At 50.9% G+C, this 18,131-nt stretch overlaps 1 protein-coding gene across 4 annotated transcripts in view; it reads left to right on the forward strand.

Annotated features, from left to right (window-relative positions):
• Window positions 1-18,131, forward strand: part of oxct1a (3-oxoacid CoA transferase 1a) — a 286,549-nt gene that overhangs the window by 139,621 nt on the left and 128,797 nt on the right. For all 4 annotated transcript variants that reach the window (XM_085965065.1, XM_085965115.1, XM_085964917.1 and 1 more), the window contains 3 exons: window positions 2,014-2,074; window positions 9,902-10,009; window positions 13,418-13,532. In XM_085965065.1, the coding sequence (XP_085821191.1) occupies window positions 2,014-2,074; window positions 9,902-10,009; window positions 13,418-13,532 (284 nt within the window). The remainder of the gene's footprint in view (window positions 1-2,013; window positions 2,075-9,901; window positions 10,010-13,417; window positions 13,533-18,131) is intronic.

Genomic DNA, 18,131 nt, shown 5'->3' on the forward strand with positions numbered 1-18,131 from the left:
TTGCCTCCAATTTCCACCCTTCCCTCACCTTCACATGGTCCATCTCTGACTCTTCCCTTCCCTTCCTCGACTTCTCCATCTCCATCTCTGGGGATAGGTGATTGACAAACATTCACTACAAGCCCACCGACTCCCACAGCTACCTGGACTACACTTCCTCCCACCCCGCCTCCTGTAAGGACTCTATTCCATTCTCCCAGTTTCTCCGTCTCCGCCGCATCTGCTCGGACAATGCCACCTTCCACACCAGTGCTTCCGACATGACTTCCTTTTTCCTCAACCGAGGATTCCCCTCTACCGTGGTTGACACGGCCCTTGACCGTGTCCGTTCTATCTCCCGCACTTCTGCCCTCATCCCTGCCCCTCCCTCCCAGAACCACGATAGGGTTCCCCTTGTCCTCACCTTTCACCCCACCAGCCTCCACATTCAACGGATCATCCTCCTCCATTTCTGCCACCTCCAACATGATCCCACCACCAAACGCATCTTCCCCTCCCCTCCCCTTTCAGCATTCCGTAGGGACCACTCTCTCCGAGACACCCTAGTCCACTCCTCTATCACCCCTAGCACCCCTTCCCCTTCGCCCGGCACCCTCCCCTGCAAGCGCAGGAGATGTAACACCTGCCCTTATACCTCCCCCCTCCCCACTGTCCAGGGCCCCAAACACCCCTTCCAGGTGAAACAGCGATTTACTTGTACTTCTTGCAATCTAGTATACTGTATTCGCTGCTCACGATGCAGTCTCCTCTACATTGGGGAGACCAAACGCAGATTGGGTGACCGCTTTGCGGAACACCTCCGTTCAGTCCGTAAGGGTGACCCCGAGCTTCCGGTCGCCTGTCACTTTAATTCACCGCTCCATTCCCATTCGGACCTCACCGTACTCGGGCTCTTGCATTGTTCCACGGAAGCTCAACGTAAACTCGAGGAACAGCACCTCATCTTCCGATTAGGCACTTTACAGCCTTCCGGACTCAATATCGAGTTCAACAATTTCAGATCATAACCTCGGCCCCATTACATTTTTACTTATATTTTTCATCCACACCTTTGTTTTGGTTTTTCCCCCCCCCTCCTTTTTTCTCTCTCCCACATGGCAGCTGTCTCCCATTCTGCCAGTGTATTTCACACCTAATCTAGAGCCGTCTTTTGTCTCCACTAGTCCTATCACCATCTCGTCTCGTTTTGAATACCTCTTAATGTCTCTTCTCTTTTGTTCTCTCCCAGCCCGGCCTCTTAATCTATTTCATTCCCTGTGCCTCTTTAGTCTTGATAAAGGGTTTTGACCCGAAACGTTGACTCTAATTTCTCTCCACGGATGTTGCCTGGCCTGCTGAGTTTTTCCAGTTATTTCCGTTGTTTTTCACCCTAATACAAGAGCCCAGTTTAACCTGTTGTTTTAACCCTGACCATGCCAGTGCGCCCTGTGCCCCAAGGAGCCTGTTGCAATTGTATGGGACTTTGTTGTGTGCTTGTGAGCACAGGATTGGATTCCTCCCATGGAAGAATAGTTGCCTACACTGACTGACGTGACTCTTGTCATTCATGTGGAAATGACTTATGTAATGATACTGGGCGGCCTGCTGGTGGCGCTGTCCAGGGAGAGTATAAATACTCGGGCACGGGCCCAGCTTGCGCAGGACATTCTTTAACAGGAACTAGTGAAGGACACAACTAGACCTCCATGTTGTAAAACAGTTGATTAAAGCTTTGTTTAACGCTTAGACCAAGTGCCAAGTAGTTTTCTTACGTCACTGACCACCTTGGGTCACACTTAACGAATGGCCACTTTGCAGAGGCATCAGAGGGCGTTCTGTGTCTGTGGAACTGACCCGAGTGAGTCTGTGTGTGTTCAGGGCGGGGAATGCGGAGACACCGCGCCAGGGTACGGTATGGTAGAGCGATGCATCCGTTGTCCCGGGAGAGGTCACAGACCTGGCCTGTGAAGACTGCGTCAGGATTGGCTCAGCGCAGCAGGACTGCCCTCTGACATCTGTACGTTCCCCTTTCAGGAAAACTGCACGGAACTTCAACCAGCCCATGTGTAAAGCTGCCAAAGTGACTGTGGTGGAGGTAAGTGTGTGTCTGTGTACGTGTGTGTTTGTACATGTCTGTGTGTGCACACGCGTGTCAGTGTACATGTGTGCATACGTGTGTCGTATTTTTAACCTGCAGAGGGAGCTTTACTGAGAGAGACTGTGTGTGTATGTGTGTGTGTATGTGTGTGTGTGTGTGTGAGTGTGTGTGTGAGTGTGTGTGTGAGTGTGTGTGTGTGTGTGTGTGTGAGTGTATGTGTGTATGTGTGAGTGTGTGTGTATGTGTGTGAGTGTGTGTATGTATGTGTGTGTGTGTGTTTTGTGTGTGTGGTGTGGTGTGTGTATGTGTGTGTGTGTATGAGTGTGTGAGTGTGTGAGTGTGTGAGTGTGTGTGTGAGGTGTGTGAGTGTGTGTATGTATGTGTGTGTGTGTTTTGTGTGTGTGGTGTGGTGTGTGTATGTGTGTGTGTGTATGAGTGTGTGTGTGTATGAGTGTGTGAGTGTGTGAGTGTGTGAGTGTGTCTGTGTGTCTGTGTGTCTGTGTGAGTGTGTGAGTGTGTGTGTGAGTGTGTGAGGTGTGTGTTGAGTGTGTGAGATAAACAGACACATGATTGCTGAAACTACCCTGAATCCTCCACACGACTGGGTGCCTACTACCAACCATCAGTTAGCTGCCTGCTCCCATCTCATCGTGCGTGTAAATTGCAGTGCTTCAGACACCGGGCATACAGAGGGGAGATGAGCAGGGGGTAACCCAGCAACCACACAGCTCGCCAGTCAGTGACGTGTATCTGGAAAAAGAAACACAAGGAGCTGCTGCTCAGAGGTGCAGCTGGAAGAGATGAAACTTTTGTCTTTGAAGTTAGGTTTCTTTGTTTTGATTAACACTGCGGTAAAATATTCTTTGAAGAATAACGGTTTCACGTGAATGTTTAATTCAGCCACATGTTCCATCGCGTCGTCACTGGCGAACCCTGCGAGCCCTGTGCCCAGAGCAAACCCATCCACCTTTACATTCACAGACTTGGCAAAAAGCCACAGCATTTTGCTTCCAAGAGCATCAGAAATGATCCGAGGTCATTGATGAGAAATCTACTCATCCGGTAAGGAATAACGCTGGGACATAAAGGGCTGGACTGTGTTTTGCTTCAGTGAGCATTACTGCACATCAACGTGAGGCGTGTCAGGGCAGGCACAGCACGGGTTAGATACAGAGTAAAGCTCCCTCTACACTGTCCCATCAAACACTCCCAGGGCAGGTACAGCACGGGTTAGATACAGAGTAAAGCTCCCTCTACACTGTCCCATCAAACACTCCCAGGGCAGGTACAGCACAGGATAGATACAGAGTAAAGCTCCCTCTACACTGTCCCATCAAACACTCCCAGGGCAGGCACAGCACGGGTTAGATACAGAGTAAAGCTCCCTCTACACTGTCCCATCAAACACTCCCAGGGCAGGTACAGCACGGGTTAGATACAGAGTAAAGCTCCCTCTACACTGTCCCATCAAACACTCCCAGGGCAGGTACAGCACGGGTTAGATACAGAGTAAAGCTCCCTCTACACTGTCCCATCAAACACTCCCAGGACAGGTACAGCACGGGTTAGATACAGAGTAAAGCTCCCTCTACACTGTCCCATCAAACACTCCCAGGGCAGGTACAGCATGGGTTAGATACAGAGTAAAGCTCCCTCTACACTGTCCCATCAAACACTCCCAGGGCAGGTACAGCACGGGTTAGATACAGAGTAAAGCTCCCTCTACACTGTCCCATCAAACACGCCCAGGGCAGGTACAGCACAGGTTAGATACAGAGTAAAGCTCCCTCTACACTGTCCCATCAAACACTCCCAGGGTAGGTACAGCACGGGTTAGATACAGAGTAAAGCTCCCTCTACACTGTCCCATCAAACACTCCCAGGGCAGGTACAGCACGGGTTAGATACAGAGTAAAGCTCCCTCTACACTGTCCCATCAAACACTCCCAGGGCAGGTACAGCATGGGTTAGATACAGAGTAAAGCAACCTCTACACTGTCCCATCAAACACTCCCAGGGCAGGTACAGCATGGGGTTAGATACATAAGAACATAAGAAATAGGAGCAGGAGTAGGCCAATCGGCCCCTCGAGCCTGCTCCGCCATTCAATAAGATCATGGCTGATCTGATCCTAACTGCCAATCCACTATCACAGAACCATCTCCTGCATCTAACAGAATTAGACACACGAAATAGGAGCAGGATCAGGCTACACGGCCCCTGGGCCCGCTCCGCTAACCACAGGGCCATGACCGATCCGAACCTAGACTCATGTCCAAATTCCTGCCCACTCCCCGTAACCCTTAATTCCCTTTACTTCTAGGAAACTGTCTATTTCTGTTTTAAATTTATGTAATGATGTAGCTTCTACAGTTTTTTGGGGCAGCATATTCCATGGACCTACCACCCTCTGAGTGAAGTAGTTCCTCCTCATCTCAGTTTTGAAAGAGCAGCCCCTTATTCTAAGACTATGCCCCCTAGTTCTAGTTTCACCCATCATCGGGAACATCTTCCCTGCATCCACCCGATCCAACCCCTTCACAATCTTATATGTTTCAATAAGATCGCCTCTTATTCTTCTGAACTCCAATGAGTAGAGTCCCAATCTACTCAACCTCTCCTCATATGTCCATCCCCTCATCCCCGGGATTAACCGAGTGAACCTTCTTTGTACTGACTCGAGAGCAAGTATGTCCTTTCTTAAGTATGGACACCAAAACTGTACGCAGTATTCCAGGTGCGGTCTCACCAATACCTTGTACAACTGAAGCAATACCTCCCTATTTTTATATTCTATCCCCCTAGCAATGAAAGCCAACATTCCATTGGCCTTCTTAATCACTTGCTGCACCTGCATACTAACCTTTTGAGTTTTGTGCACCAGGACCCCCAGATCCCTTTGTACTTCAGTACTTTCCAGTTTCTTGCCATTAAGATAATAACTTGCTCTACGATTTTTCCTGCCAAAGTGCATAACCTCACACTTTCCAGTATTGTATTCCATCTGCCAAATCTCTGCCCACTTACTTAGCCTGTCTATGTCCCCTTGAAGGTCTTTTATGTCCTCCTCACTCACTACTTTCCCCCCCATCTTAGTATCATCTGCAAACTTTGATATGTTACACTCGGTCCCCTCCTCCAAATCGTTAATATAGATTGTAAAGAGTTGGGGACCCAGCACTGACCTCTGCGGAACACCACTAGTTACTGATTGCCAGTCTGAGAATGAACCATTTATCCCAACTCTCTGCCTTCTGTTAGATAGCCAATCCTCTATCCATGCCAGAATATTACCCCCAATCCCGTGATTTTTTATCTTAAGCAATAATCTTTTGTATGGCACCTTGTCAAATGCCTTTTGGAAGTCTAAATACACTACGTCCACTCTATATATTACTTCCTCAAAGAACTCCAGCAAATTTGTCAAACATGACTTCCCCTTCATAAAACCATGCTGACTTTGTCCTATTAAATTATGATTATCCAAATGTCCTGTTACTGTCTCCTTAATAATGGACTCCAAAATTTTACTTACCACAGATGTTAGGCTAACCGGTCTATAGTTTCCAGCCTTCTGTCTACTGCCCTTTTTAAATAAGGGTGTTACATTAGCAGTTTTCCAGTCTGCCGGGACCATTGCCGAGTCCAGGGAGTTTTGGAAAATTATTACCAATGCATCCACAATCCCTACCGCCACTTCCCTCAAGACCCTAGGATGTAAGCCATCAGGTCCAGGTGATTTATCTGCCTTGAGTCCCATTATTTTACTGAGTACCACTTCCTTAGTGATTTTGATCGTGTTTAGCTCCTCCCCTGCTTTAGCCCCCTGTTTGTCCAGTGTACAGAGTAAAGCTCCCTCTACACTGTCCCATCAAACACTCCCAGAGCAGGTACAGCACGGGTTAAATACAGAGTAAAGCTCCCTCTACACTGTCCCAACAAACACTCCCAGGGCAGGTGCAGCACGGGTTAGATACAGGGTAAAGCTCCCTTTACACTGTCCCATCAAACACTCCCAGGGCAGGTACAGCATGGGTTACATACAGAGTAAAGCTCCCTCTACACTGTCCCATCAAACACCCCCAGGGCAGGTACAGCACGGGTTAGATACAGAGTAAAGCTCCCTCTACACTGTCCCATCAAACACTCCCAGGGCAGGTACAGCACGGGGTTAGATACAGAGTAAAGCTCCCTCTACACTGTCCCATCAAACACTCCCAGGGCAGGTACAGCACAGGTTAGATACAGAGTAAAGCTCCCTCTACACTGTCCCATCAAACACTCCCAGGGCAGGTACAGCACGGGTTAGATACAGAGTAAAGCTCCCTCAACACTGTCCCATCAAACACTCCCAGGGCAGGTACAGCACGGGTTAGATACAGAGTAAAGCTCCCTCTACACTGTCCTATCAAACACTCCCAGGGCAGGTACAGCATGGGTTAGGTACAGAGTAAAGCTCCCTCTACATTTTCCCATCAAACACTCCCAGGGCAGGTACAGCACAGGTTAGATACAGAGTAAAGCTCCCTCTACACTGTCCCATCAAACACTCCCAGGGCAGGTACAGCACGGGTTAGATACAGAGTAAAGCTCCCTCTACACTGTCCCGTCAAACACTCCCAGGGCAGGTACAGCACGGGTTAGATACAGAGTAAAGCTCCCTCTACACTGTCCCATCAAACGCTCCCAGGGCAGGTACAGCACGGGTTAGATACAGAGTAAAGCTCCCTCTACACTGTCCCATCAAACACTCCCAGGGCAGGTACAGCACGGGGTTAGATACAGAGGAAAGCTCCCTCTACACTGTCCCCATCAAACACTCCCAGGGCAGGTACAGCACGGGGTTAGATACAGAGGAAAGCTCCCTCTACACTGTCCCATCAAACACTCCCTTACCATCTGATGCGCCATCAATTACTCAAAAGACTGAAGTTGAGCGAGTAACAATCAGGCTTTTATTAACTAAAGAATGAAGGTCTTGTCTCAAGTGGTCGACCCGTCCAGAATACTAAGGGACTGGGAGGTAGTCACTTATATACCTGGAATAGTGGGAGGAGTCAGCCGAGGCATGTCCAGACCTGTACCTAGTGGAATACACATACAGACACAGACAGGTATGACAGTGGTTTACCACATTCACCCCTTGTTTAAAAATGAGTCCGGCGGGGTGAAGTGTATTTAAAAGTTCGTGTATTGGAGTCTCTCCGGAGGTCTTGTCTGCCGCTGTGATCGACGTGGCGACGGCAGGGGTGGTGGAGCTTCCGGCGTCGCGTCCCGTGTAGGCTGGGGCCCTGGAGTGTAGTCCTCATGGGTGACGGTCCAAGGCGAGCCGGCTGCTGGGGTTGGATATCGGGTCGTGGGGGGGGGTGGTAATGGGTAGTGGGTTACAGCGGTCCCCGAGGGTGCGAGGTCTCGTATGGAGACTGTGTCCTCCCGCCCGTCCGGGTACGCAATGTAAGCGTACTGGGGGTTGGCGTGGAGGAGGTCGACCCTCTCGACCAGGGGGTCCGTTTTATTGGCCCTCACGTGTCTTCTCAGTAGTACCGGCCCTGGGGACGTCAGCCATGGCGGTAACGATGTCCCCGATGTGGACTTCCTTGGGAAGACAAACATTTTCTCGTGAGGGGTGGCATTGGTGGCAGTGCAGAGAAGTGACCGAATCGAGTGGAGCGCATCGGGGAGCACCTCCTGCCAGCGGGAGGTCGGAAGGCCCCTAGACTTTAAGGCTAGCAGGACGGCCTTCCAAACTGTCGCATTTTCTCTTTCCACCTGTCCGTTCCCCCGGGGGTTGTAACTGGTGGTCCTGCTTGTGGCAATACCCCTAGCGAGCAGGTACTGGCGGAGTTCGTCGCTCATAAACGATGAGCCCCGGTCGCTATGGATATAGCTGGGGAAACCGAACAGGGTGAAGAGGCTGTTCAGACATTTAATGACCGTGGCACTGGTCATGTCCGGGCAGGGGAAAGCGAACGGGAACCGGGAGTACTCGTCAATGATGTTGAGGAAGTACACATTGCGGTCGGAGGAGGGGAGAGGCCCTTTAAAATCGACGCTCAGGCGTTCGAAAGGGCGAGTGGCTTTTATCAGGTGGGCTCTGTCTGGTCTGTGCTCCCGGAGTCAAAAAGGCAGTTTATTGCATGGCCGTTTACCTTAACGTCCATTTTGGACCGAGCTAACTGGTGCGGTCTCGTTTGGTCCAGCGTCACAGAGGCCAGCGTAGGGGTCGGTGTGTCGCTGCGAGTATCAGATGGGTGGGGGTTGGCGGTCTGCTGCGTCCCGGCTGGTGTCCAAGATGGCGGCGCCCATGATTCCCATGTGGCTGGAGTCGTCCAAGATGGCTGCTGCTGCGGTGGTTCGCACATGGCTGGGGAGGCCCAAGATGGCGGCTCGCACGGCCCACACGCGGCGCTGCTGGCGTTCGGGGTGGCTTTGGCCTTGCAGACGCTGGCGTAGTGTCCCTTTTTCCCGCAGCCCGAGCAGGTTGCATTCTTCGCCGGGCAGCGCGCTCTGGGGTGTTTGGCCTGGCCACAGAAGTAGCATTTCTGGCCTTGGGATACTGCTGTCTGGCTTTGGGACACTGCTGCGGTAGTTGGGCCGTTGTTGGGCTGTGGCTGGGGTGGCACGGTGCTATGGGGCTGTCCTACCGTGTCCCAGGTTGTCGTTCCCCGCGGCGTCCACGGTGCAGAGGAGTAGGCATCCATGCCCCGGAAGGCTGCGTCCAGCGTTAGTGCGATGTCGGAGGCTTTGTCGAGGGTGAGGTCACTCTGCTCCAGCAGTCGCTGTCGGGTGTAGTTGGACCTGTGGCCCGCTACGAAGGCATCCCGGATCAGTTCCTCCGTGTACTTAGTGGGCGTTACCGCCTTACACCCACAGGCCCGGCCAAGCACGGACAGTGCTTGGAGGTATTCCTCAGTCGATTCCCCAGGTTGTTGCTTGCGACTCCCCAGAAGGTGCCTAGCGTATACTTCGTTCACAGGGCGCGTGTACTGGGTCTTGAGGAGCTGGAGGGCGGCTGTGTACGAGGTCGCATCCCGGATGACTGAGTACACTCGGTGGTTCACCTTGGAGATCAGGACAGACAGTTTGTCCGCATCCGTTTCGACCGCAGTGGAGGCAGTCAGGAATGTCTCGAAGCACGTGAGCCAGTGAGCAAACTTGGTGGAAGCGTCCGCTTCCCGACTGTCCAGGTCCAGGCATGCTGGTGTGAGGATCTTCTCCATTATAAAAAATTTAGTTAATAAAATTGATGCGCCATCAATTACTCAAAAGACTGAAGTTGAGCGAGTAACAATCAGGCTTTTATTAACTAAAGAATGAAGGTCTTGTCTCGAGTGGTCGACCCGTCCAGAATACTAAGGGACTGGGAGGTAGTCACTTATATACCTGGAATAGTGGGAGGAGTCAGCCGAGGCATGTCCAGACCTGTACCTAGTGGAATACACATACAGACACAGACAGGTATGACAGTGGTTTACCACACCATCCTGTGCCTTTCCAGGTGCGATTGGCAATGTTAGTACTGTTTTGGTCTTCACTGTGAAGAGGACTCAAGCACAAGAAGATCTGATGTTCAGCTGCATGCGAGAGGTTTGTGTGGACATTAGGCGAGTTGGAAAGTGGTGTCTCGCAGGGCCGATTAACCAGCTGACAAGCTGACACTCAGTCTGTGCTCACACCTAAAGATGGGTCACTTGGGTGGGATTGCTGATGGAGGTCAGGGCCTGCGAACCGAACCCTGGGAAAAATTTGGGAATTCAGGAGAGGCGAGCGGAAATTAAAGAATGAGTGATGCTGACTGGTGCACCTCTGCTCTCTGTTTAACAGGTGGAGGAGATTGTTGACACTGGGACGTTTGCCCCTGAAGACGTCCACATACCCAGTATATACGTACAGAGAGTCATAAAGGGCAAGCCGTACGAGAAGCGGATTGAGGTGAGCAGGGCGGGGCTGCATTATTCAATATTCCGGCTCACCATAGGACACTGATACTTTGTACAGCTTTGGGATGAAGCTACCTGGATTTATATCGGAGCTCATCACTTGTCTCGGGGCTTCTCGCTCAGTGAATTACTTTGAAGTGCAGCAACTGTTGTGGCGACAAGCATAAGAACATAAGAAATAGGAGCAGGAGTAGGCCAATCGGCCCCTGGAGCCTGCTCCGCCATTCAATAAGATCATGGCTGATCTGATCCTAACCGCCAATCCACTATCACAGAACCATCTCCTGAATCTAACAGAATTAGACACACGAAATAGGAGCAGGATCAGGCTACACGGCCCCTGGGCCCGCTCCGCAATGCAGCTTTTTTCACAGAGCAAGATCCCATGTACAACAACTGGATGAAAGATCAGTTCATGGGTTTCTTTCAATGGAAGAATTGCCCTGAGGATGGGTGCATTGGGCTCACTGCTGGTCTTGGCGCGTGCTTGGCTCAAAGGGCTGCACTTTCACCTCTGAGCCAGATGGTCGTGTGTTCAAGCCCCACTCCATTAGCAGAAGGTTCAATAACCAGGGGGCAGAGATTTAAAGTAATTGGTCGGAGGTTTAGAGGGGAGTTGAGGAGAACTTTTTTCACCCAGAGGGTGGTGGGGGTCTGGAACTCACTGCCTGAAAGGGTGGGAGAGGCAGAAACCCTCATCACATTTAAACAGTACTTGGATATGCGCTTGAAGTGCCGTAACTGACAGGGCTACGGACCAAGAGCCGGGAAGTGGGATTAGGCTGGAGAGCTCTTTGTCGGTCGGTGCGGACACGATGGGCTGAATGGCCTCCTTCCGTGCCTTAAATTTGTCTGATTCTTTTCCAGTGCAGCGCATGACACCTCCGCACTTGGAGGGTGCCGTGTTGTCAGAGGTGCCATCGTTCCGCTGAGACTTTAAAACAAGGCCCTATCTGCCTGTTCAGGTGGATGTTAAAGATCCCGTAACACTATTCAGAGAAGCGGCAGGTGGTTCTCCTGGTGTCCTCAGCCAACACCATCAAAGATCGATGATCTGGCCATTTACCTCATTGATGTTTGGCTGCTACGTTTTCTTACGTAACGAGAGACTGTACCTTAGAGTCATGCATTATAGTCAGGCACGCTCTGACAGATGTATAAATGTTGTCAGCGCAGGGATACACGGGGAGACGGGCAGGTGCCCAGGGGGAAGATGGTTTGCTGCAGAGAGGGCTCAATAGTCAGAGAGTGACGCGCGGCCTGGGGATGGTCTGGTGCACTTCACAAATTATCGTTTAAACCTGGAAGTGAAGCCTGTTGCCCAAATGTGTGGCGTGCAGGAGGGCGGCAAGAAACATACAGCAGACTAAAGTGTAACTGGGCAGCACATTACACTGAAGAGTTACGGCGGGTTGGTTTCCCTCCTTACGACCTGGTGGATTTCCTGATCTCTGCTGCGAAAGGGATGTGGCCGGGATTCCTGCTCCCGATCCCAGCGATCAGCCGGGATTCCTGCTCCCGATCCCAGGGATCAGCCGGGGTTCCTGCTCCCGATCCCAGGGATCAGCTGGGGTTCCTGCTCCCGATCCCAGCGATCAGCCGGGATTCCTGCTCCCGATCCCAGGGATCAGCCGGGGTTCCTGCTCCCGATCCCAGGGATCAGCCGGGGTTCCTGCTCCCGATCCCAGGGATCAGCCGGGGTTCCTGTTCCCGGTCCCAGCAATTGGCCGGGGTTCCTGCTCCCGATCCCAGGGATCAGCCGGGGTTCCTGCTCCCGATCCCAGGGATCAGCCGGGGTTCCTGCTCCCGATCCCAGGGATCAGCCGGGGTTCCTGCTCCCGATCCCAGCAATCAGCCGGGATTCCTGCTCCTGATCCCAGAAATCAGCTGGGGTTCCTGCTCCCGATCCCAGCAATCAGCCGGGGTTCCTGCTCCCGATCCCAGAAACCAGCTGGGGTTCCTGCTCCCGATCCCAGCAATCAGCCGGGGTTCCTGCTCCCGATCCCAGAAACCAGCCGGGGTTCCTGCTCCCGATCCCAGGGATCAGCCGGGATTCCTGCTCCCGATCCCAGAAATCAGCTGGGGTTCCTGCTCCCGATCCCAGCAATCAGCCGGGGTTCCTGCTCCCGATCCCAGGGATCAGCCGGGGTTCCTGCTCCCGATCCCAGAAACCAGCTGGGGTTCCTTCTCCCGATCCCAGAAATCAGCCGGGGTTCGTGCTCCCGATCCCAGAAACCAGCTGGGGTTCCTGCTCCCGATCCCAGCAATCAGCCGGGATTCCTGCTCCCGATCCCAGAAATCAGCTGGGGTTCCTGCTCCCGATCCCAGCAATCAGCCGGGGTTCCTGCTCCCGATCCCAGGGATCAGCCGGGGTTCCTGCTCCCGATCCCAGAAACCAGCTGGGGTTCCTGCTCCCGATCCCAGGGATCAGCCGGGGTTCCTGCTCCCGATCCCAGAAACCAGCCGGGGTTCCTGCTCCCGATCCCAGGGATCAGCCGGGGTTCCTGTTCCCGGTCCCAGCAATCGGCCGGGGTTCCTGCTCCCGATCCCAGGGATCAGCCGGGGTTCCTGCTCCCGATCCCAGGGATCAGCCGGGGTTCCTGCTCCCGATCCCAGCAATCAGCCGGGGTTCCTGCTCACGATCCCAGGGATCAGCCGGGGTTCCTGCTCCCGATCCCAGCAATCAGCCGGGGTTCTTGCTCCTGATCCCAGGGAACAGCCGGGGTTCTTGCTCCTGATCCCAGGGATCAGCCGGGGTTCCTGCTCCTGATCCCACGCGAGGACAGGATCAGGTTCGGCTGCGATATCTCCCAAAAGGTCAGGACAGAAGCTGGGAGCCTCCTGCTGCGGTGACCCTTTTGAAGTGTGTAGTCCCCACGCTGCATCCTTCCAGAAGCATCCGCGCTACGGTACTTATAAGATGATAGCAAAATACTGCGGATGCTGGAAATCCGAAATAACAACAGAAAACGCTGGAAAAACTCAGCAGGCCCGGCAACATCCGTGGAGAGAGAAACAGAGTTAACGTTTCAGGTCGAAACCCTTCGTCAGAACTGAGAAAAAAGCAGGAAATGAAACGGATGTAAAAGCAAGTTTGGGGGCTGGGAAATGGGGGAGGGGATGAAAGAACAAAAGGGTAAAGGTCAGTGAGAGGCGAAGAGACATTCAGAGGTATTCAAGGTGAGACGAGATGGTAATAGGACAGGTAAAGAGACAAAGGATGGCTCCAGATGAAGTGTGAAATGCGCTGGCAGAGTGAGAGACAGCTGCCGTGTGGGAGAGAGAGAAACAGGGAAAAGGCACAAAACCAAAAGTGTGGATAAAAATTATATAAAAATATGACGGGCCGAGGTTATGATCTGAAATTGTTGAACTCTTGTAAGATGTTGTTTATGTTCAGAGACGAACTGTTCGAAAGCTGGGAGATTGCAAGCCCAAGCCCATGACCGAAGCTGATAATGTGAGGGAGCGGATCATTCGGAGAGCAGCACTGGAGTTTGAGGACGGTATGTATGGTATCCTTTTACACTGCGTCAAAACCGCACTCAGCTACTGGCTGTGTTTCCTGGCTTTTGAAGGCCTGGAGATCGAGGGGGCTATATTGTGTTTTAATTGGGACCGTGTGATCAGGCAAGTGATCAAGGGGGTTGTTCTCCTCAGAGCAGAGAAGACTGAGAGGAGATTGAGGGGTCTGGACAGAGTAGATAGGGAGAAACTGTTCCCATTGGCGGAAGGGTCGAGAACCAGAGGACACAGATTTAAGACAGAAGAGCCAAAGGTGACATGAGGAAAAACGTTCTTACGCAGCGATCTGGAATGCACTGCTTGAAAGGGTGGTGGAGGCTGATTCAATCACGGCTTTAAAAAGGGAGTCGGATAAGTACCTGAAGGAAAAGCATTTGCAGGGCTACGGAGAAAGGGCGGGGGAGTGGGACTAGCTGAAGTGCTCGTGCAGAGAGCCGGCACGGGCTCGACGGGCCGAATGACCTTCTCTGCTGGAACCATTCAATGATTCTGTGATTGTGTGTTAAATGGGAGAGTGATCAGGAGAGAGCGAGGGGTTATATTGTGTGTTAAATGGGAGAGTGATCAGGAAAGAGAGCGAGGGGTTATATTGTGTGTTAAATGGGAGAGTGATCAGGAGAGAGCGAGGGGTTATATTGTGTGTTAAATGGGAGAGTGATCAGGAGAGAGCGAGGGGTTATATTGTGTGTTAAATGGGAGAGTGATCAGGAAAGAGAGCGAGGGGTTATATTGTGTGTTAAATGGGAGAGTGATCAGGAGAGAGAGCGAGGGATTATATTGTGTGTTAAATGGGAGAGTGATCAGGAGAGAGCGAGGGGTTATATTGTGTGTTAAATGGGAGAGTGATCAGGAGAGAGCGAGGGGTTATATTGTGTGTTAAATGGGAGAGTGATCAGGAGAGAGAGCGAGGGGTTATATTGTGTGTTAAATGGGAGAGTGATCAGGAGAGAGAGCGAGGGGTTATATTGTGTGTTAAATGGGAGAGTGATCAGGAGAGAGAGCGAGGGTTATATTGTGTGTTAAATGGGAGAGTGATCAGGAGAGAGAGCGAGGGGTTATATTGTGTGTTAAATGGGAGAGTGATCAGGAGAGAGAGCGAGGGGTTATATTGTGTGTTAAATGGGAGAGTGATCAGGAGAGCGAGCGAGGGGTTATATTGTGTGTTAAATGGGAGAGTGATCAGGAGAGAGAGCGAGGGGTTATATTGTGTGTTAAATGGGAGAGTGATCAGGAGAGAGAGCGAGGGGTTATATTGTGTGTTAAATGGGAGAGTGATCAGGAGAGAGAGCGAGGGGTTATATTGTGTGTTAAATGGGAGAGTGATCAGGAGAGCGAGCGAGGGGTTATATTGTGTGTTAAATGGGAGAGTGATCAGGAGAGAGAGCGAGGGGTTATATTGTGTGTTAAATGGGAGAGTGATCAGGAGAGAGAGCGAGGGGTTATATTGTGTGTTAAATGGGAGAGTGATCAGGAAAGAGAGCGAGGGGTTATATTGTGTGTTAAATGGGAGAGTGATCAGGAGAGAGCGAGGGGTTATATTGTGTGTTAAATGGGAGAGTGATCAGGAGAGAGCGAGGGGTTATATTGTGTGTTAAATGGGAGAGTGATCAGGAGAGAGAGCGAGGGGTTATATTGTGTGTTAAATGGGAGAGTGATCAGGAGAGAGAGCGAGGGGTTATATTGTGTGTTAAATGGGAGAGTGATCAGGAGAAAGAGCGAGGGTTATATTGTGTGTTAAATGGGAGAGTGATCAGGAGAGAGCGAGGGGTTATATTGTGTGTTAAATGGGAGAGTGATCAGGAGAGAGAGCGAGGGGTTATATTGTGTGTTAAATGGGAGAGTGATCAGGAGAGAGAGCGAGGGGTTATATTGTGTGTTAAATGGGAGAGTGATCAGGAGAGCGAGCGAGGGGTTATATTGTGTGTTAAATGGGAGAGTGATCAGGAGAGAGAGCGAGGGGTTATATTGTGTGTTAAATGGGAGAGTGATCAGGAGAGAGCGAGGGGTTATATTGTGTGTTAAATGGGAGAGTGATCAGGAGAGAGAGCGAGGGGTTATATTGTGTGTTAAATGGGAGAGTGATCAGGAGAGAGCGAGGGGTTATATTGTGTGTTAAATGGGAGAGTGATCAGGAGAGAGCGAGGGGTTATATTGTGTGTTAAATGGGAGAGTGATCAGGAGAGAGAGCGAGGGGTTATATTGTGTGTTAAATGGGAGAGTGATCAGGAGAGAGAGCGAGGGGTTATATTGTGTGTTAAATGGGAGAGTGATCAGGAGAGAGAGCGAGGGGTTATATTGTGTGTTAAATGGGAGAGTGATCAGGAGAGAGAGCGAGGGGTTATATTGTGTGTTAAATGGGAGAGTGATCAGGAGAGAGCGAGGGGTTATATTGTGTGTTAAATGGGAGAGTGATCAGGAGAGAGAGCGAGGGGTTATATTGTGTGTTAAATGGGAGAGTGATCAGGAGAGAGCGAGGGGTTATATTGTGTGTTAAATGGGAGAGTGATCAGGAGAGAGAGCGAGGGGTTATATTGTGTGTTAAATGGGAGAGTGATCAGGAGAGAGAGCGAGGGGTTATATTGTGTGTTAAATGGGAGAGTGATCAGGAGAGAGCGAGGGGTTATATTGTGTGTTAAATGGGTGAGTGATCAGGAGAGAGAGCGAGGGGGTATATTGTGTGTTAAATGGGAGAGTGATCAGGAGAGAGCGAGGGGTTATATTGTGTTAAATGGGAGAGTGATCAGGAGAGAGCGAGGGGTTATATTGTGCGTTAAATGGGAGAGTGATCAGCAGAGAGCGAGGGGTTATATTGTGTGTTAAATGGGAGAGTGATCAGGAGAGAGAGCGCGGGGTTATATTGTGTGTTAAATGGGAGAGTGATCAGGAGAGAGCGAGGGGTTATATTGTGTGTTAAATGGGAGAGTGATCAGGAGAGAGAGCGAGGGGTTATATTGTGTGTTAAATGGGAGTGTGATCAGGAGAGAGAGCGAGGGGTTATATTGTGTGTTAAATGGGAGAGTGATCAGGAGAGAGCGAGGGGTTATATTGTGTGTTGAATGGGAGAGTGATCAGGAGAGAGCGAGGGGTTATATTGTGTGTTAAATGGGAGAGTGATCAGGAGCGAGCGAGGGGTTATATTGTGTGTTAAATGGGAGAGTGATCAGGAGAGAGAGCGAGGGGTTATATTGTGTGTGAAATGGGAGAGTGATCAGGAGAGAGAGCGAGAGGTTATATTGTGTGTTAAATGGGAGAGTGATCAGGAGAGAGAGCGAGGGGTTATATTGTGTGTTAAATGAGAGAGTGATCAGGAGAGAGAGCGAGGGGTTATATTGTGTGTTAAATGGGAGAGTGTTGAGGAGCGAGCGAGGGGTTATATTGTGTGTTAAATGAGAGAGTGATCAGGAGAGAGAGCGAGGGGATATATTGTGTGTTAAATGAGAGAGTGATCAGGAGAGAGAGCGAGGGGTTATATTGTGTGTTAAATGGGAGAGTGATCAGGCGAGAGAGCGAGGCGTTATATTGTGTGTTAAATGGGAGAGTGATCAGGAGAGAGAGCGAGGGGTTATGTTGTGTGTTAAATGAGAGTGATCAGGAGAGAGAGCGAGGGGTTATATTGTGTTCAATGGGAGAGTGATCAGGAGCGAGCGAGGGGTTATATTGTGTGTTAAATGGGAGAGTGATCAGGAGAGAGAGCGAGGGGTTATATTGTGTGTTAAATGGGAGAGTGATCGGGAGAGAGAGCGAGGGGTTATATTGTGTGTTAAATGGGAGAGTGATCAGGAGAGCGAGCGAGGGGTTATATTGTGTGTTAAATGGGAGAGTGATCAGGAGAGAGAGCGAGGGGTTATATTGTGTGTTAAATGGGAGAGTGATCAGGAGAGAGAGCGAGGGGTTATATTGTGTGTTAAATGGGAGAGTGATCAGGAGAGAGAGCGAGGGGTTATATTGTGTGTTCAATGGGAGAGTGATCAGGAGAGAGCGAGGGTTATATTGTGTGTTAAATGTGAGAGGGATCAGGAGAGAGAGCGAGGGGTTATATTGTGTGTTAAATGGGAGTGTGATCAGGAGAGAGAGCGAGGGGTTATATTGTGTGTTAAATGAGAGAGTGATCAGGAGAGAGCGAGGGGTTATATTGTGTGTTAAATGAGAGAGTGATCAGGAGAGAGAGCGAGGGGTTATATTGTATGTTAAATGGGAGAGTGATCAGGAGAGAGAGCGAGGGCTTATATTGTGTGTTAAATGGGAGAGTGATCAGGAGAGAGAGCGAGGGGTTATATTGTGTGTTAAATGGGAGAGTGATCAGGAGAGAGAGCGAGGGGTTATATTGTGTGTTAAATGGGAGAGTGATCAGGAGAGAGCGAGGGGTTATATTGTGTGTTAAATGGGGAGTGATCAGGAGAGAGAGCGAGGGGTTATATTGTGTGTTAAATGGGAGAGTGATCAGGAGAGAGCGAGGGGTTATATTGTGTGTTAAATGGGAGAGTGATCAGGAGAGAGCGAGGGGTTATATTGTGTGTTAAATGGGAGAGTGATCAGGAGAGAGCGAGGGGTTATATTGTGTGTTAAATGGGAGAGTGATCAGGAGAGAG

This window comes from Somniosus microcephalus, chromosome 1 (assembly GCF_052327205.1).
Source record: "Somniosus microcephalus isolate GS21.2 chromosome 1, FLI_Smic_1.0, whole genome shotgun sequence".
Classification (NCBI taxonomy): Eukaryota; Metazoa; Chordata; class Chondrichthyes; order Squaliformes; family Somniosidae; genus Somniosus; species Somniosus microcephalus.